Source organism: Chaetodon auriga, chromosome 5 (genome assembly GCF_051107435.1).
Source record: "Chaetodon auriga isolate fChaAug3 chromosome 5, fChaAug3.hap1, whole genome shotgun sequence".
Classification (NCBI taxonomy): domain Eukaryota; kingdom Metazoa; phylum Chordata; class Actinopteri; order Chaetodontiformes; family Chaetodontidae; genus Chaetodon; species Chaetodon auriga.
Window position 1 is genome coordinate 17,884,855 of NC_135078.1, and position 21,273 is coordinate 17,906,127.

The window sequence follows — 21,273 nt, forward strand, 5'->3', positions numbered from 1 at the left end:
GCATGTGAAGATCTTACTGTAGGTTTGATGTCATTTATGAAGTTTTCAACACCTGCTTTAAGGCTCCACACTGGCGACTGTAAATGTGTTTCAGGGTAGCTTGAGTACAGTTGTGTGTGTGTGTGTGTGTGTCTGTGTGTGTGTGTCTGTGTGTGCATGTGTGGGTGACAGAGGGAGAGAGAGAGCAATTGTAGGGGAAAAGGTGAACTCCATGGCTGAGTACTCCCTTATTAATGGGTAGAGCCTGAAGAATGGCACACACACACTTACACACACACACACAGCCCCATGCCATGACCAGGTCATGGATAACTCTAACAATAGCCCTTAATAGTACAGTGCTGAAAGCACTTTACCACTGAAGGGGGAAAATGCATCCCTCTCTATGTCAACGATTCATGTGAAAAGATCCCCTCACACACACACACACACACACACACACACACACACACACACAGAAATTGGCCACATGAAAGGGGTATTTCATTCCCATACTGTCTGTCAAAGCTGAGGAATGCTAATGGTGAAAAAGACAGAATACACATTCTCTCTCTCTCTCTCTCTCTCTCTCTCTCTCTCTCTCTCTCTCTCTCTCTCTCTCTCTCTCTCACACACACACACACACACACACACACACACACACACACACACAGACCGAATGTAATCTCACTCCTGGACATTCTATATAAAACAATGCACACACCAACACACACACTTCACTTCCGTACAAACCGCTGACACGGGTCCGTTGCGCCCACTCTATATTGAGTTGAGCCTTGCAGGGACCTCTGGGAAATATGCCTCTGAAATGTCCCCTTCACACACTGACCTCTAAACCTCTACAGAACAATGACGCTCACACACATATGAGTGTACACATGCACAAATACAGACTGTTTGCAACAGTGACTGAGAGCTCAATGAGACAAACAGCTATGGTAAACACAGGATATGATGTCCACCACAAGCTATAAATGCATGAAAAGGCACATATAGCTGTGCATGCGTGCGTGTGTGTGTGTGTGTGTGTGTGTGTGTGGTGCATGGGAGTTGACAAAAATGAGTGTTGATGGTAATAGAGAGAAAGCGTCAAAAGGAAGCAGCTACATTTTTTCGTGAGAGCATGTGTGTATGTGTGTGTGTGTGTGTGTGTGTATGTGTGGGTGTATGGGACTAAGCAACATTAGTCATGCTACTGCTGCTGCATAACATGTTCGTGCAGCACAAAATGAATTGAAGCTCTTTAGCCTTTTGTACAGAATGTGTACACACACACTCGCAGCATCAACAGAGGCTTTATTGTGATATTTCTACCCTCAACACAGATCGAGCTGCAACAAACGATGAGTTAAGAGTTGCAAATAAATTGTCTCTGATAAATCTGTGACTCTCCGTTGACTCCAGTGCACTTCCTTCTCCCAGACAGTGCGAAAGATGAAAAAGGGCTGTCCAAATAAAAAAATAAAACCGCAAATCTTAAATCTTTTTCTGTCCCCTTCCAATAATCCATCACTTGTTCAGTATTTCCATGGCAACGGCGCTGAGTACCACTCTGCGTTCTGTACAGTACATAGGAGCGCGAGCCTGTGTCCTTTTCCAGGAGCCTTTATGCATTGACGGGACTGGTGCAAAAATATTTCTGTTTTCTCTATCTGCCCCTCACATTCTGCTCGTCCTCTGTGCCAAAGAGGGTCACGATCCACATCCCTTGTTAGTCTCTTGCTACAATAAGAGGTCACTCGCCATTTACCATCACACCTCTACAAGAGCAACCTCAGATAACCTCTGCTAACTGAATCATCGCTCTCCCACATTTCTGCTTGGACAAAAATAAACTGCTCGTCTTTTTTAACGGTATTTCTTTTTTAGCGCTTTTCTCACTGGACTGTCGGCTGTTTGGGTTGCTTGTAATGATAATCTGGGAAGTCAGAGTTGTTGTTATTTATTGTCAGTGAGACGTAAAAAGGGAAATGCAAAAAAAACAAACAAACAAAAAAAGATAGACAAAAGATAAACAGACAGAGGAAGGGAGACAAAAACGGCACCAGAGGAAATGTGTGAAAAAGGAAAATGTCAAAGATTGACCATAAAATCTGTATAATGATTCCAAGAACATAAGGGAGCCTCTTTCTAAGCCCTTGGCACAGTTGAAAGGAATACAGAGGTGTTGCTAATGGTTTCTTAACCTCCCTTACCTCCCCTCTCTTCCGTCTCTCACTCCTTGCCTCCGTACCACTGTGGAGAGTGTGCTGCTTGTTCAGTCACACTGCATTATGGTGGTTGGAGACACTGAATAACTGTGACATTATAAAACCAAACTGTGAGAGGCCATTGAATCGTGTGTGTGCATGCGTGTATGTGTGTGTGATGCCATTCAGCCGCTCGGTTGCCTTTTATTTCCGTCTGACCGCAAGCTCGTAAAAACACATTCTGGCACCAGCAGCTAAAGGCCTCAGCCCACGCCTCAGGTACTAAGGTTTCACTCATTCTTCCCCTCAAATCCCTCCCTTTCTCTCTCCCTCTGCCTCTGTCTCTGTGACTGTCTGCTCTCCGTCGCCATACCAACTCCTTTTTACTGGACCAAACTGTGTGTCTGGCTCCTCCAATTATAAGCCCCTCCTCGCATCCTTTTTCTGTCTCCGTCCGTCTTTATTTTACACTTGATTTAAGGGCCCAATCACTCATCTGCTCGAACTGCAGCGGCAAGCTCGGGTCCTGAGGAGAAACAGTACACCAAGCAGCTGTTAAGATTCTCTCAACAGCCATGACAGCATAAATAGCATCACAAATACTTACACTTTTAATTAGCCTGTAACTGCTCTATACAGCTGCACAGAATTAAAATGCGCAACAAAACGGGGCAGATGGTCAGGAATAAAAGAGCAAGCGAAGAGGCAAAAAAACTGAAAATCAACTGATGTAAAGAAACTGTTTGGAGCTCGGGAATATTAAATGTTGACAAGTGTTTCGGTTCATTGAAATCCCTGCATCATCTCTACCACTCCTAAGTGAGCATTCCTAACCAATGAGTGAAATGTAAGCGCAGGTTATTTAATTAACGCATATATGGTCACATGGTAGCGGCTCACACAGTAGCAGGAGTCTCTGCTTGCAGCAGCATGTGGGAGACTTTAGTAGAAAGCACAGCAGTGATGAGGGGACCCTATAAATATAAAACCTATAAATATGATAAGTAGCTAAAGAAAAATAAATTCATACACTGTGGGGATATGATACTGCAATCCCAGGCCTTCACAAGGTCTAAAAAGACATTATAAAAAAGGCCTGCTGACATCATAGGTTTTGTAAACCAATTTCGGGTAATGGGTTGGAGCAGACACACAAATACACACACAAATACACACACACACACACACACACACACACACACACACACACACACACACACACAGGAGACGCTGAAAGGTTATCTGTGAGTCACATGTTACCCTTTCAACTTATGAAATGGAGCTGTCTTCTGTGCTATCATCTCCTAAAATGATGTCACACCTGCATGATCTCACAGATAGCGCCGGGCACAGACCGATGACCTCGGCGATGACCTACAGCTACGAGCATCTATCTGCAATCTAATCATTAACGGCATTCATTCTTTGTTTTTTCGATTCGGAAACGGCTCTAATTAACAACCACAACATCTACGGAGAGCGGGATGAGGGTGTATATTCGCCTGTGTTTGTGTGTGGATCTGGCTGTTGCAATCAGTCCTGAACCTAATCAGGAAGCAAAATATACAGAGGGCTTTCAGGGACAGGCAGTGGCACAAGAGAAAAAGAGCAAAAAGGAGAAAGAGACAAAGCTTTTGACCTTGCATTCACAGTGACTTTCGGGATCGATTGTCTCATCAATGCGTCTTCTGACACAAGGACATGCTCTGACGACAGGCAGCCTGTCAGGGATGTTCACCAGCACCAATATGAGTATAATGGGAAACAAATATTCACAGCACGTACAATACTTTGCCAATCAACAGAGCCCATTCGGAAAACAAACAACTCTATGTGCCTCATTTATGCTGTGTGCTGGATACATTTTTGAGTGTGCACCAGGCATTATGTGTACTTCTTCCCAATTCCCCAGTATTTCACCCAGTCTGCACCCATGTTTGCCTGGATGCGCGTGTACGTTTGATCAGCTGCTGGTTGTTAGGATGTGCAGCCTCTGGTAGCTGCTCTTTTCACCCCCTCATCTTCCTTCCTGGCCTTCAAGTTCACAGTCTCACAGCGGTGCGGGGTCACAGCGGGGTTGCGAGTCAGGGGTTAAGCTGAAAAAGCACACACAGTGGGCCCGGCGGTGGGGAGTGACTACTTTCTCTGAAGGGGAATCAACCAGGCACGCGCGCACACACACACACCTACACAAAGAGTGCACGCAAGCACACGTGCACGCCCTTTCAGCGGGCACGAGGCATGTCTTTTCGGCTCATGGGACGGCTTTTCTTCACTGGCTCAACACTTTCTCTGTGCAGCCGCAGAAGGTGGGGCGTTTGTTGTGTAAAATTCAATGTTCCTGCAATTTGGCATTGATCATGAAGGCAATTAACATGTTTTCTCTCCTACTCACCACCGCGCTGACTCATTCACACACCTCCAAAAAACTGGAGAAGTTTAATTAATCTCTGGCACTCTAGTTTGACGCAAGCCACAAATCTAACTGTCTCCAATGGGTGCCTCCCTCGCCTCCCTCTTACCATTCCTCCTCCTCCCACAATCCGTTGTTCCAGTCCCGATGGAGACACAAACAACTCCTCAAACACATGCACATTTCAGATAGGCCTCCTTTTTATCTTTTCACTCATTTCTTCACAATTTTGGAAAGCACACATCCCCTGTAGGACAGTATGTGCCACTTCTTGTGCTTCTGTTATTCTGGGACAGTAGAGACAGACATGGCCCTCCTCCTCATTGTGTCACCAGGAGTGTCTTTTTCACCTGCCACCTTCACCAGAAGGATATAACAAGCCCCCTCAAACTACCCTCCATGCAGCTGCCCTAACCAACCAGTAGGAGTCACTGCCGGGGGTTGAACCCAGGTCTCAGCGAGTGCTTTGCCCCTGCAGCACCCGTATGCTTTTCAAAGAGAGAGGCCTTTGAAACAGAGCTGGAACAAAAGAACTGCTGTTTGTGTGTGTGCGAGAGAACAAAATCTGTAGCATTTGTACTACAGTGACACATCCAAACAGCTGGACGTCAGCTCGGACAAAGGGAGAGGTGAGGAGAAAGGCATGGTGGAGAAAAGAGGCACACTGGATTTTGTGTGTGTAAATGGACAAACTGATGTAGACACACACACTTCTCTGAAGGTCTTTGTAAAGGATAAGTTCTATATTTTTCTTTTTATCAACAAATTCCATGAGAAAATCAATGAGTTGATCCTACTAACAGGTGCTGTCTGTGTATCCGAAGCCTGACACAGTTAACTCCACCGTGCCATAGACCTTCACTGTTGTCCAAAAACTTTTCAAAACACATCCGTCGGCCACACTGTTGCACTGGCTGACATATTATTTTATGATGATGAACACGGGCAGTGCAGTTTATTTTGAGTCGATTCCACATCCTGTTATTGTAAATACTCAGTAGAGCAGCAAATAAAAATAGGGCTTAAGGAAATTACTGACTTTTTTATAAATTGAAGTATATACTCAGATCCTGTTTTTAAATACTTGTGTTTTAAAAAAGACCAAATGGGCTTCAGACTGTGAGCCACAGACTGGCTGTGGAAGTCTGAAAATATTGAGAGAAACGCATTTTTGGTTTTGGTCTTCTCATGGAAAATAACAAAAATATAAAATATCACCAGGTTACCCATTTAAGAACATATCCGTTCTTGTTTGTGTTATTGTTATTTCCACACTTCACTGGAGGGTTTTGGTTTTGAGTCTATATCGTGCTTTGATGGATTTTCCTCCTGGCAGCATTGTGAGGGAAACACTGACGTCTCAATCCATGTTCAACACTAACATGGTACATTCAGTTATCTCACAGATATCTGCCCACTCCCTGAGCACATAAGGCACGGAAGTATGAAATGTGACTAAGGCTGAAAATAGCAGAGCACCCAGGTTTAATTTCCTCATGTCATTTGTTCTGGCCTGATCCTGAGAGGGTGAGAGCAGGGTCGTGGTTAAATATTATCCCTCTGGTGGGGGGGGGGGGGGGGGCAACAGTGTTGCTACGGTAGGCCAATTGAACGAATAAAAAAGCCATCAGCGTTTGGCGGAGTCCATCGCCGGTTGTTTCTATTTATTTTTTTTGAGAGGGGGCGATTTTTGTCAAAATATTTCTGCTAATTTAACGGTCTGCCTCTGAAGAAGTAAGAGTGAGCTGTTCAGTTTCCTTCGAGGGGCTGAGGATAAATATTATGAGTGCTGTGTGCTGCTCTTGATTATAAAAAGTCCTGGGGTTAACAGGGCACAGACACACAGGCAGACACACACACAAACACACAGTGACGTGTCAAAAAACTCTTGTATGCTCAATTGCAAGTTGCCAATTTTACCATTCAATTACATAGTAGTTAAGCTTTTGAACATCAACAAACACACATGCACACACACACACATAACTATGCAAACACACGGGCAAAAAGGATTCGCTCATTCACGCCGGGTTTAGCTGGATGACAATAAAAATGGGGGTAAAACACAAACATGCACGGGAGATGACCTCCAGTGTGGCGCGATAGCATCTACCGCTGTTGAAAGATACACTGAGAAAGAGAGGCGGAGAGCCAGAGTGGGAGGACGAAAGATGGGAGACAGGAGTCAGACACGAAGAAGGAGTGGCAGCGAGAGGCAAGAGAGGAAGAGGAGACAGCAGAGAGAGGCTAATATAGGCTGAGCCATCAAACAGAAAGGTCACGTTCAGGAAGAGGCTCCGAGTGTGTCTGTCTGCATTTGTGTGAGCTGTGTTAATGTGTTTATTTGTTTGTTGGTGTTTGTGCGTGTGTGTGTGTGTGTGTGTGTGTGTGTGTGCATGCGTGTGCATGCGTGTGCGTTGTCTACTGTGTGAACTCCAGGCTGGCTGGGTTTAAGCAGTCTGAGCTGACAGAGGTATGTGGGATGGACTAAGCCCAGATATCTGTTGCACAGACAGACACGCACACACAGCTGTGGAGTCATGCACCGCCACAAAGACACACACACACACACACACACACACACACACACACACACATACGAAGAACAAAAAGAGGTAGATATTATAGAATGACAGAGGACACCACAGAAACAGGAGAGAGAGATGGAGTAAGAGAAAGCATCTTAGAGAGACACCAACGGGAAAAACAGATGGAAAGAAATTCAAAACTTGTTGTTTGCATTAAAACCACCGGAACACAATCCTTCTGTCTTTTTCCTACAATAAGACCACATCTAGCTTAGCAACACATGATATCCCAGACGGGGGAGCACAGAGCCGAAGCTGTCGCCTTCATTAATGCCTCTGCAATTTTAGGTCATAAGATGTTTGTTGTGCTGAAACAAAGACCCCATTTAGACCTGGTATTAAAATGTGATCTGTATCCAGACACGTTATCCGGATAAGGAAAATGCATGTTAATACAAGGTGTAAATCGCAGTGTGATTGCATCTGTCTGACCACATCTGGAGGTAGTCTGGATCGCATTGTGCTCAGATCGTAGGCCAGTGTAAATGCAATCCGTACACTGTGCTGGCACTGCTACACAACGAAACACCGGTACAGATTTCAGCTAACATAAAATATAGTTGTTGTTCAAATTTAGATAACAAGCAAGTGAGAATGCTGAAAGAGACACACCTCTAATTATGTGTCTGTTTGGTGCCATGAAAGAGAAGGATGCATTATTCAACAGAGCTGGGTGAAAGATGAAAGCAAGACAGGTGGTAAATGAATGACATACAGTAAGAAATAACTGCATTGCACTCATCTGTGCGGCTGATCTGCTGTTAACAAGGCTTATCATTTATCTAGTCACAGGGTAGCCTTCATGGCTGCGCTGCAACACACTGGGACAAACTGACACAATATTTTTTAGGCAAAGAAAGGAAAAACAATGCATTGCATTTGCCAAATTTGCAAGAGGAACAAGAAATAGTTAAGAATTTGTCACACACTGTGTTTGACAGAGTTTACAAAGTGTCTGCGAACTCACCAACTCACAAAACTGATTTTTTTAAGAGAGTCTGGGGCTGATTTGCCTCCACCCCTACTTAATGACACGCAGATTTGGCTCTGGAGGACAGAGATCGGATCTCAATGAGGATAACGAGAACGCATTACAAATACCAGGTGTAAACACAGAGGCAAGATCGGATCGTTTATCATCTGGATGACATCTTCAGATACAGGTCGCATTTTAGTACCAGGTGTAAATGAGGTCAGAATAGTCAATTTATGGATTAGGAGAATCAAATGAAAATTAATTGACAACTATTACCCTGTTTGAACACCTCAGTTGTGAAGAGTTCCTGCTTTTCTTCAACTTATTTGACAGTAAACCAATTTCTATCTGATCTATTTGGACTTTTAGTTGTTTGTTGGACAAAACTAGTAATTTCAGAGACATCACATTGGTATGTAGAAACTCCTGACGGGCATTTTTCACTATTTTCTGACTTTCTGGACCAAAGGATTAATCACAAAATCAGCTTGTTAGCTGCTGTGCTGGAGATTTCAGTCTTATAAATGCATATTTCAGAAAATAACTAGTTTGAAATAAATTTCATCCATGTGGAATCAGTCTAGACTTATTTGTGCATTTGGGTTCTTGACAACAAGCCACTTCATTAAAATAATGGTTAGACCGTCAATTTGTCTCCGCTCCTCAGGATTTTCAGATAGACTTAATAGTAGCATAGCTTACAGGGAAGAGAATGGTGCCTGTGGGACAAAAACTGCTCATATGGCATAGACATGACTGTGACCTCAACAAATGGGGAAAGGGCATCATGAGCCAGACAGCCTCTGTGAAGACAAGCTCCCCCCAAACACACCATCAGATATCTTAGACACTTAGTTATTGGTTTCATGTGCAGGGATTTCTATAATCTTCAGCGTCTGTGGGCCTAGTAGCATACAGCTGATATTACTTTGCGTGCATGCAAGTGTGTGCATCTGTGTGTGTGTGTGTGTGTGTGTGTGTGTTTTTGACAAGGCTAATTGCGTCAGGGCTGTCTGAGAGTGCTGTCGGCTCCCGAGTCATTACCAGGAAAGACAGATGTTTTAGAACTCAGCACGCCGCATTCGTAAGTGCACACATAGACACACAAACATAACATTACGTACTGTACCTATGAAAGCAATGAGGTGACGCCTAAATCAGGTTTTATGTGAAAAGCACTGATTCATTTCCCACCACTAAAAAGCCAGCTCCATTTTCCAGCCCAGCCCAATATTGAACATGACCCTACACTAAATATCTGGCTAAAGCGTCACTGGGTTTAACACCACAACCTCCACGCTACAGTGTGTTTTTATAGCACTGCATTATACGAAATGTCTAAATTTGTGTTTGAATTGACTCCAAAATGAACAATGTGTATTTGTGTGAGTGACAAAGTGCTTGTTTTGTACGTATTGTGGCAGCCATATTCAGCAGGCTGTGTTCCCTCTCTCTGTGTCCCTGATGTGTTTTCCATGTGTGCTGGAAAGACAAACACAGCTGCACTTGAATGACACTCAAATGCTTCTGGGATTCAGAATGCATGCATGTGTGTGTGTGTGTGTGTGTGTGTGTGTGTGTGCAAATTGGGTTGGGGGTGTCTGTGTGCAAGGGTGTGTGTTCTTTTGGACCATTTCAGTGAAAAGCCTATTGAAGCTACTCTTGCTCGGTATAACTACCCCTCACTCTACCCCTAGAACTCCCCACGACAATTCACTGCTTCACCTTTTGTGTGTGTGCACATCTTTACGTGTGTGTGTGCATGTGAGATTGCAATGCACGCATTCCTTGGAGAGGCATGAAGCCCTAAGTGGTATTTCGGAGCAGCTATGCTTGCCGTGAAATGGTTTGTCGGTATCGTCGACCCTGACTGGTCTGGAATGATCTCTTTACACTCTCCCCCTTTACTGTATACTCCTCCATTCACGAACACGTATACATATACACATAACATACACACATGCGCGCACACAGACTGCAGGGAGTCCCCGGACGAGATGAGACAGGCTGTGAGCTTCAAATGACCCCGAAAACAGAACTGCTGCTGAGTGATAAATGAGACAAATACACGCTGGCGCTCTCTCCCTCTCACTTTCTTTCAGTCTTGCTCTCCCTCATTAACACAACACAAATGGAGCCATCTCCTCTCTCTCCTCTCCTCCCATCTCCACACATAAATCTTGCCATCTCTAACACTTGGCACTGCTGATAAATTTTAATTTTCTTCAAGCTCTTTCTTTTTCTCGAGCTTTTTACTACCTATCAGAAAGGAAAACAGTTTTCGCTCCCCATCAGCACAGATGTCAGAACTTTGGATGCATTAAAACTGGAGTAATTGAGTGTAAAACAGCCCGATTTTCTATTATTTCTAGGATTTTGTAATGGGCCTGACAGAGCTACGGCATAATGACGTACCAGTCAAACAAAAAGACAGTTCTGTCTGTCATGTACGCTTTTACAGACATTGTGCAGATCTTACTTTCAGTCAGCTTATGCAGCAATGTGTGATGCATGCATGAGTTTTACAAGTTAAAACTCTGGAGTCATATACAGTGGACGCATTACCAGCTACCAGTGCATTAAAGCATGTGGACACGTGTATATGCTCTGTCGAAGTAATGTGTAGATTTATGGTTTACTGCATCAGTTTTGTCAAAAAAAAAAAAAGGTACAGGTGCAAACATTTATTCAAGTAGTGGACTGACAAGCTTCATTGGCAGGTAATGTTGGATCAACAGCGTATTGATGTGAAGTCAGTGTGACAGAGGGGTGAATCAAACAGCGGTTGTTTACCACACTGATCCCTTGATTCCCACACAATCCGTTCCTCCTGGTCAGCACATTTCACAAAAGTCATGGTGGAAAATAGCAAAGCCAGTGAGATACTTTCATTGATCTGTCCTTTTACTCCAGTGCTGTTGTCTCTTCAGATGTCCTGGACTCACCCTCTCTCCTCTGATTCTCTCTTGCTCTGTCACCATCTCCAACTGTCCATCCGTGCTCACAAGTTCAGCTTCGAGAGACCTTTCAAGTAATGTACTCAAAGGAACGCAGTGGTCCATTCTCCTGCAGCGACACTACAGTATGTGCATGTGCTTTTTGAGTCTGTATTGTCAGTCCATCTATTAGTGTCACCGTCATGCAGAAACTAGATGAGACTATGACTCTCTGCTGTCTTGCTCTCGTCCACCTTTCACCTTTTCACAGCAAACTCAAGCTTGGATCCAATTGTTACCATCGGGCATAGTAAAATCCAGTCATCTGTCTCTTCATCTTTTTATCTATATCCGTCCATTCATCGTTTCATTTTGGCTACTTATTAAGATCCAGTCACAAAGTGGTACAGCGAAATTCATCAGTATTCAGTCATTTTTGTGGCTGACCAGCTAGCTGCTAACACACTAGCTAGCCAAGCTAGCGCAAGTCAGTCACAATAGCCTCTTTCTGTTTTCTTGCACACAATAACTGTCTCCTGGCATTTTGTAGTCAGGATTGGACACCATTTCATTCAGTAACGAGGGGATAAAAGCTCTCTAAGCTAGTCACAAGCTCGGTCGCTAATGGGACAATGAGTTCATACAGTTTTTTCAAAGACATAATTAGATCCTGTCTGCAAATCATTCCTCTTTTGTGTAGCAGTTTACACTCCAACAAAGGAGGTTAAATAAAACGGTGCAACACAGCTAATAAGCTACAAAAGCTTCCTCCATTTTGGGCTCTCTGCTCCCTTAAGGTCTGCACTGTTAACATGGTTTGCTGTTGGTCAATAGCGTAAATTCAGTTGTAGAAGTTTCCCAAAGTTGAACTTGACATAAACCATTTGTTCAGATTTACTTCAGCCCCTGTGAGCAAATTTATTGATTTTGCAGCAATTTATTGCTGTTTATAATGCTTGTGTGATCAATTCTGGTTCATAGTGACAGCAGACTGAGTGGAGCAACATGCATATCAATCTCCACCTTCTCTGAACCTCTCAGTTGTTTGGACAGGAGCAACTAAAGACTGGGAAAGTGCTCCAAAAACACCTGTTTGGAACATTCCACAGGTAAACAGGTTGATTGGTAACAGGTGATAGTATCATTATTGGGTATGGCGTCCTGGAAAGGCTCAGTTGTTTACAAGCAGGGGTGGAGCGAGGTTCACCACTTTGTGAACACATGACTGTATAAAGGATATAACTACATGAGCTCAGGAACACTGGTTTTATTTACGTTTTACACAGTGTCCCAATTCTTTTGGAATCACAGTTGTACATTTCTTGCAAAGAACACCACAGCCTTCAGCTTCACTACATAAGTCTCTATCATAAGCAGCCCAGAAGGATCTCACAATACAGGCTGAAATGAGCCCAGAAAACAGATGCATCGCTCGTTGCTCGACCTCTCACTGGAAACCAGTCTGCTGTGGAAGTCCCTAATCAGGATGATGATTCACACAACACAGCTTCCAGTCTAACGGGTACACACAAACCTATGATGGTCTTGTAATGTTGCAATTTAAATATTCAATTAAAGCAACAGGATGGATTCTTTTGCATGAGCTCTATAAGTTCAAGTTCGAGTTTTGCTTTCATTTTAGGGCAATTACAGGGTTGCGGCTCACAGTAGTGGACTCTCGGTTGATCCCCAGTTGGCCTGATAATGCAGAAAAACACACACACACATGCACACACATGCACACACACACTTTTCTTCCGACCATTTCCCATCCTGATGTGATGAAGTCTGGCCGGAAACAGCCATTTCCCTGAATGTTCCCATCTCTCCTCCGGCATACTCCCTCATCCCTGATTCATTGCCAATAAATCACAGAGCGAAAGAGAAAAAGAACAAGAGAGACACAGCAAGAAAGAAAAAAGTGCAAGAGAGAAAGAGGAGGGGAGAAGGAAGGGGAGACGGCAGTATAAACCAGGAGACGGTGCACGAGAGATGAGGGAACAGAGATGAAGGAAAACCAGATGTGTGATGTGTCCTCGTCAAGTTCAAATTGCCAAATGCGGATGAGTGCACTTTGTGGTGACGTCTCATCAAAGAAAACAACAACAACACAGATGCCATAAAAACACCATTACTAAGGGGAAATGCTTTATTTCATGGACACTGGTCAAACTCTAAACAAACAAAAAGAGAGGAGGAGGTAGATCACACAAGAAGAGCAGACAAGACTGTCGGATCATTTACCACTCATACTTTCTTATCAGGGTCACCAATTTATTACAACTTATGTTGGCAAAACACAGACGAGGATTAAATTCAGTCGTTTTTTTACGTTTCACAAATAAGCACAGACTGAAACTATTTCCACGTTGCTCTCCTGCCTTGTTATCCAATCCTCCACTTACAGAAACCTATTACAGCAGAGTAATGTAGTGTATTCCACCTGCAAACCCCACCCAACTGAAGAGTCTCTTTGATCATGCCCTCCCTGCTGTATACCCTCCCACAGGGGCTCCAGTTACCACTTCTACCTCCGTGTCAAACCATCGCACCTAAGCACACCACAAGGGATTTCAGTCACCACTCGAACTTGGTTAATTTCTTTGTGAGTTTACATTATGTCCTAAAATAGAACTTGGCATCTGTGTCCTTGTGGCAAACCTCCGCTGCTTTAGGAGCAAAATCCTCTTTGTTATTTTACCTCGGAGGCCTTTAGCTTGACAGCAGCAGAATTAAAACTCTCCCTGATCCAGTCCGGACAGGGGCCTTTATTTCACGTTGTCCACATTTGCCTCTCCCCTTATTTCTTTTTGCCTCTCTACTATTGGCTCAAATGAAGGCATGAAATGCTTTAAGAAATACTCTGGAAAATAATAAGATAGCCACACCCAACACATAGGTAATGTTGCCTCTAGAGTGAAACCATCAGACTGAGTTGATTGAAAGGGTTTAGTATGTTAAATTAAGATGTAGGTATTCATTCTTAACCGTGGAAACAATAGTTGATGTGGGTCAGTCTCAAAGATGTTAAAGATCTAATTTGATTCCCCTACACATGTTATCATGTGACAAAATTTCCAAATCTCCAAGTTGTCATTTTTGAATGCTTAAAATTGACCTACAGTATGCATAAAACTGACCAGCCTTGGTCAGAAAACCTATAATTTTCACTTTTAACGACCAGATATTGTAAAGAAGCCTCCTGATCGGACAAATCTGACCTAAACTGAAACCTATCACATTCGACAGATGACCCTGTGCAGTCTGATGACAGGCTGTTCCTCCAAACATTTACTCAGCCACAAACCTGGTGGAACATGTTTTCACAGTAACCTGTACCATCGACCAAGGAGGTGCAGACTGCCATGTAGGTGCAAATGAGGTGACAGAGTGACACTGAGATGGAGGCTGACTCATCGTCCACCTATCCTGCTGCATCTGTGAAGTTACAGTGGTGCACAGAATGATGTCTCCGCTCTGAGACACGTTAAACTCTGAGTGTGTGTTTATAATTATATGTTGCTGTTTTAGCATATAGAATAAATATCACAAAGATTGATAACATTAGGTGTCAGTCAAACAATCTCCAAAGGAATAATACAATATAAATCACATATTTGGCGATTCATATCCACAAAAATAACCCTGATTAGTTTGGTGGACATAATAATTGTGCAGGCTGTGATTCAGAGAGACGAGCACTGTAAAGTTTAAAATAGCATGGTGCAGAACAATTTCTGCAGGAATGACAAGAATTCAGGATTACACCATTTCCCGGATTTGTTTATCCAGAGGAAGAGCTATGTAAACACTTTCTATATACAGGACCTTATCACATCTGCGCCAAAGGTGCAAGGATGTGTCACACTGCATCAAACTTATTGTATTCTAGTGCAGAAATGTAAAATAGAACTACACTAATCTGAGGAATGGAGGTGATTTACCTCAATACCAGAACTTTAAATCAGCAGGTGAGAACATGATGTCAATTTTAACCATGCATGTGTACGACTTAAAACAATGTTATGTTGGAATTGCCGCATCTGTCAGCCATTAAGCTCATTCTGCTGGCCAGTTGTTCCATGAACTGAGTACTGAACATACGGTCTGGCAAAGCTGCACTTTGAGGTCTCAGCAAAGGTTTAGGTATGTTGTGATAGCTATTGATCATCTTTGAGGCATTTTACCAGTTGGTCAATGTAAAACCCAGATCAATTACAACTTACGGACGGCATCTTAAAAGAGCAGAGGAGCATGTCGTTCCCAGGAAAGTTGGCCAAGGTCTTGCGCTATTCTCAGTTCTTTTCCCCTACAGGGTTTCCTGTCCTGATCAGCAGGGGCAGACGGACCCTCTCATTACGGAGACCGCAGATGAAAATGAGAGCAAAATGAGGCCCATTACCATGCGGGCGTGACTAATATCCCTCTACAGACCTCTCCACACACGCTGGACACACGCACGCTCATCACATGCACACACGCAAGTTACACGTGCACACAAAAACAGTCAGACACACGCACTAAGATGCGCATGAATCAATAATGTAACAGAAACAAAGACGAGGGGAAGTTGGTAATAAACTTTGGCCGTATTAAATGGACCAGTTCTTGGGCTGCTCTGTGGGGGGTGTCTGGCTCTCTCCACTGAGTGCATCTATAGGTTTTTGAGTGTGTGTATATTCCCTAATCATCCATGATGTCATTAGTGCTAAATGGGACCCTGCCTCAGCCCAGTTCCTGCCCACTAAAAGTCCTAGCTTCTCAATTCCCTCCCTGGCCTTCTCTGTTCGTCTCTTGCTAACCGCTCTTACATCATCTGACCAGTCCTGTGATATTTCATCTCTCGTGTGCTTCTCTCATCTCTGCAAATATCCACTCTGCTCTTCATTTCCTCAAATGCCTGCAACAGATTCATTACCTTACTGGAATTCATAATCACCAACTTCTAACCCACCGCCAGTCTCACTCTCACTTCAATCCTCAAATCCTCTCTTACGGGTTTCTCTTTTCTGTTCTGCTCTACTTTTCTACCTTGTCTTCACCTCTTTCTCTTGCCATGCAGTCGTTCCATCACCTATTTATTCTCTTTCCCGAAGAATCCTCTGCTCTTTCCTTCCCTTTATATTTTTCCACCCAAGTGCATAATTTTGTGGCTTGAATACATGTTTCTATTCCAATTTGAATTGATCTAAAAGACAACCACAGGGAATAGATAATGCCCTGCAGTGGCGTCTAGTGTTGTTTTTATTTCACTCTCGTTGCTCTATGCTCCAGTTGTAACTTTATCTCTGATACATCCCAACTTTTTCTTCCCCTTCTACCTTCCTGTCTCCTGTGTCTTAACCGCCTTCCCTCCTTTTCCGATTGGGTCTGCTGAGTGATTTATAGTCTTGCAACAGGCTGGTAGACGCAGGGAAGAGAGAGGGAAGAGAGGTAGATGAAGAGAGGCGGGGCCGGGTAGAAATTGGGCTGTTCGGCGTTTGAAGTACATGAAGGAGTAATATAAAATACACCTGGTCCATCCATGGGGCACTCTCTGTACACAGAAACAAAGGGAGGGGAGGGAGACGTAGTGCAGGAGAGAGGCGAGGGCTGGGCCACAGGGGAAGAGAGGTGGATGGAAAAGGGGGGGAGGGTCCACTTCGTGTTTCCTTTCAGGATGGCTTTTATGGTGTAACTTCAAACGCTGACCTCCCACACCCCCACCCCGACATCCCCCCTTTCCCTCGCTCCATCCATCCGTCCATTCGTCCCTCCCTCCTCTTTCTCGCTATTGTGTATGGCCAAGTGGACAGTAATTGGCTATTCTTTCATGAGGCTGATTTCAGCACCCTTTGCCCCCCACAGGAAGAGGCCCTTTTTGCTGCCCCTTAGAATTAAGTGCATTTGTGTGTATGTGTGTGTACATTGTAAATATGCCAGACGGTAGGTATCAGGTGGTTGAAGGGGGCTGCACTGACCGCAGACCCCATACAGGCATTTCATTCGCTGTGCGCTCCAAATTACAACACAGGAATTGGAGGTAATCTAATCCAGAAAAGTCATGTTCAGACACAAGGTTTTTTGAAATACTGTGGATTTCAGCTGCAGCTTAAACACGTATACCTTTACTTATGAATAAAGCTTACATTACATCTGTTGAAAGCTGCGGTACGAAGTGTTGAAGGGAAACTGAAAGCCTTAAAAAGTCACTGGATATATACAATATTCCTGGGACTGAATGAGCGTTTATTTTTCCTTCCAAAATTTTATTGAAAGACACCCAAGAGCACTTACCTAACTTATTCATGCCATGAAATGTACCATACAGAAAGATGGGAGGCTTTGCCAATGTTTCCTACAGCCTGAGCATATTACGAGTGATATATGAAAGCTGCTCTCGTCTTGCTAATGACTTCTGGCCCTCTGTGGCTTATAGATCAGTGTGCGTTCATTGATGGTACAGGCGTGTGTGCAAGTGTGTGTGTCAATTAGTGGGTGGAAGGAATTAGCCATCCCGAGAGATCCCTAATTAACACTACACCCTGAGGCAAATCCATCTTTTAGGGATATTTTGTATGGCATTTTGAGCAATTTATAATGATTATTTTCATTGTCGATTAATCTGGAACTTATTTCTTTGATTAATCGATTAGTTGTTTGGCCTATAAAATGTCAGAAAATGGTGAAAAACATTAATCAATGTTTCCTAAAGGCCAAGATAAAGTCCTCAAATATCTTGCTTTGTCCACAACCCCAAGATAATTAGTCGTAAAGGAATGAAGAAACCAGTAAATACTCACATTTAAGAAGCTGGAATGAGAGAATTTTAAAAAAATTTTTATAAAAAAATTACTCAAACCAATTAACTGATTATCAAATAGGTGACAACTTTATCTATTTAGTAGTTAACAGTATGAATTGAAAGTCTTGGGAGAGAGAGAGAGGGATGCAACAAAGGTTCAAGGCCAGATTCAAACCCCGAATGTCGAGGCTGAATGGTTCCAACCCCCTCCAGACAAACACAAACACCATCCCACACACACACATACATACACACATTGGCCATGGCCACACAAACACACACACACACACAGAAATGGTGGCGGGTATGTGATGTATACAAGCTCTTAAAAGGTTAAATACGTGGACGACGACACAACATAAACACAGACTTAAACAAGTACAGGGTAGTCTGTCCTCACAGACACAACACATAAACAGAACTGGGGATAATGGTGTTGTCAGACACACGAATATACTGTTCAGCTCAAGAATCACAGCCACTTTAAGAGAGCAGAAGTCCCATATAGATAGGAACATAGAGGTTTCCACAAGAGAAAAGGGACGCCTCCAAGAGTTAGAAGTTGAGCGGAGGGAAGGTAGATGTAGCTCTTAATACGGTATAGTGCCTCCTACCTCTTTGTAGTTCACCTTGGGCTCTATTCTCTTCCGCTTTCTGCCCTTCCCCTGATGACTCTGACTGAGGAGAATCCATTTTACAACCTGCAAGAGGGAGGACGGGGGGGTGAGGTGGTGAAGGCGGGAAAAAGAAGAGAGGGCAGAGGTAGAGACAGACAAAAAAAAGTGCCATTGTTTTGAGTGAAGGGGATGAGACAGCGTGAAGGAGAAAGAGAGAAAGAGCAGAGAGTTAATCAGAGAGGTGTAATGATGACAGAGGGAGAGGGGAGAAACGAAAGGGTGTGAGAGAAAGAGTGAGTGGTCACATCCAACGGCAGAAAGTAAATATAAGCAGACTTAAGGCGCACTTCTCATCTCTCTAGTGGAAAGGCACACAGGCATATACATACACACACTCTCAGGGAGCCACTAGCATGCAAAGTCGTCACACGAATGTACGACAGTCTATAGCTCCTTCTCTTTCTCTCTCTCTCTCTCTCTTACACACATGCATTAATTCCAACCTTTCAGCGCTCACTTGTGCTCCATATATAACCAACACAAACGGCCGGCTGAGACAAAAGAGTAATAGTGAAAGTATGTTGCTGTGACGGAGCCTGGAGCGCCGCAACTCCCTCCACCATAGATCTCCATTAAACAGCCAATCACTGTCAAGGCCAAACTCTATCTCCTCTCCTCCGCCTCAGTTTGTCTCACAATAAATACACTGTTGTAGTACACTTTGAAAGAAAAGTGAGGTTTCCAAACACTTAAACAGCACAAGAAGTGGACAAGTTACTTCTAAGATGCAAAAATCACTCATGTATTCTTTGTGTTTTAAGCCATTTCTTACATATCTGACAAATATTCTCTTCAGGTCTGATTGGGATTTATTTAAACAGACAGATGAATGGGAGAATTGGGAAATACAGACAAAGCAATTAAGAACAACACGGGAGCGATATGGGAAATCTGATCGGCAGCACAGAATGACACGCAACAGATGTACAGCGCTGTGTGCCGCACTTCACTCAGAGACAGACAGAGGGAGAGACTGAAGCAGGGAGCAAATGAGCAAAAAGAGAGGTAGATGGAGTGCAAGAGAGGTGGAGATAAGAGATGGTATCAAACATTGTGAAACAGAGCGTGTAAATGAGACAGAGCAGAGAAAAACGGAGAGGAAGCGGTACCAAGAAACAGTGGCAGAAACACTGAGTGAAGAAAAGGGAGTGATGAGAATCAGATGACAATCATATCAAGCGGTCTAAGGTGCAATATTTCAAATGGGAGAGCTTGCCCCAGAGTCTGTGCTGCCACTCCCCGAAGACTGGAAGAAGAGACTGGAAAAGAGAGAAGAGAAGGAGAGAGAGGAGTGCTTACCTCTGCTTTGACTTCTTCCACCAGCCTCGCCTGTGACCACACGGCGCTCCTTTCATACAGCCACTGAACGACAGAGAAGAAGGGAAAGCAGTGAGCCGGGGGCAAGTGATCGGGACAGAGTGGAATGCTTTGCAGAGGCAGAGAGAGAGAGAGAGAGAGAGAGAGAGAGAGAGAGAGAGAGAGCAAAGCAGGAAGGGGAGGGAGAGAGGAGAGGTGGGAGGAGAGGGAGGAGGTGGGAGCGCGATCACTTGTTCCTCTGACGGAAACTCGCGAATTGACTCCGGAGGATGAGAGAAAGGACGAAGAGTGGAGGAAGAGGAGGAGGAGGAGGAGGAGGAGGAGGAGGAGGAAGAAGAAAAAAATCACCTCAAGAACTAGCAACTATAGGACGGACGGTCACCTCAGTCCTCTGCACATCCACTCCTCCACCATTACACACACACACACACACACACACACACACACACACACACACACACACACACACACACACACACACACACACAAGTAGAGTCATGCATGCAAACACACACCCACGCACAGAGAGCAGCTAGTAGGCACAAACACACAGCACTTACTCTCTAACCTTATTAAGGCTTTCAGCAGAGCCACTGCTCGAGTGATGTGAATCACATATCAGAGCGATGACGGCGAGGGCTGTGTGTATGTGTGTGTTATTGTGGTAGCCTGTGTGTGTGTGTGTGTGTGTGTGTGTGTGTGGTGGGGTAAAATAAGGAGGCAGACAGGAGTGCATGGAAGCAAGATGTTTGTAATGTCACATCACACACAGACACAAACAAGTGAGCCGCAGCGGCAGCACATCATATTAATACAGTCTAGGATACACACTCCACATATGTTCCAGCACGCACACGCACAGCGATTGAGCTATGAGCGTTACCATAGCCACACACAAAGTTAAATACTAACTGCATGCCTGAGTACTTCTCTGTGTATTATGCAGGTACTCCAGCAGAAATAGCATAAAGGTGTGTGTAGAAGCCAAGGATGGAGAGAGAGGCAGACACAGAGAGGCACAGAGAGAGGGAGGTGTTAGAGTGGGCTGTATAGAATCTAGTGAGTGTTGAAGCAGTAAATTAGCATTGTGTAACAGGATACCACACATAGCTCTTTTGCTGCCTAGATCCCCGCTACTATTCCCTGAATAGCAAAGCTTTTGTCTACCTCAAACTCTCTCTCCGTCCAGCGCCCCCGTCTGTGTAGTGTCTCTCTAGTGAATCAATATCAGATCGCATGTCGAAGTTAAGAAGTTACACTTCTCACTCATAAACACGCACGAGAAGCAAACAAATCACATCCCTCAATCAGTTTAAAAGTTGGAGTTTGTGACGTGTCAGAGTTTTTTTGTTTTTTTTTTCCTACAATTTGGTGAGTGTTTTTACTTTAATTA

General features: G+C 44.0%; 1 protein-coding gene across 1 annotated transcript in view; it reads right to left on the bottom strand.

Moving 5' to 3' along the window:
* Positions 1 to 21,273, bottom strand: part of aopep (aminopeptidase O (putative)) — a 74,088-nt gene that overhangs the window by 16,644 nt on the left and 36,171 nt on the right. The window contains exons 13-14 of the mRNA XM_076731425.1: positions 19,863 to 19,925; positions 18,501 to 18,587 (exon numbers count right to left, since the gene is read on the bottom strand). Coding sequence (XP_076587540.1) covers positions 18,501 to 18,587; positions 19,863 to 19,925 — 150 coding nt within the window. The remainder of the gene's footprint in view (positions 1 to 18,500; positions 18,588 to 19,862; positions 19,926 to 21,273) is intronic.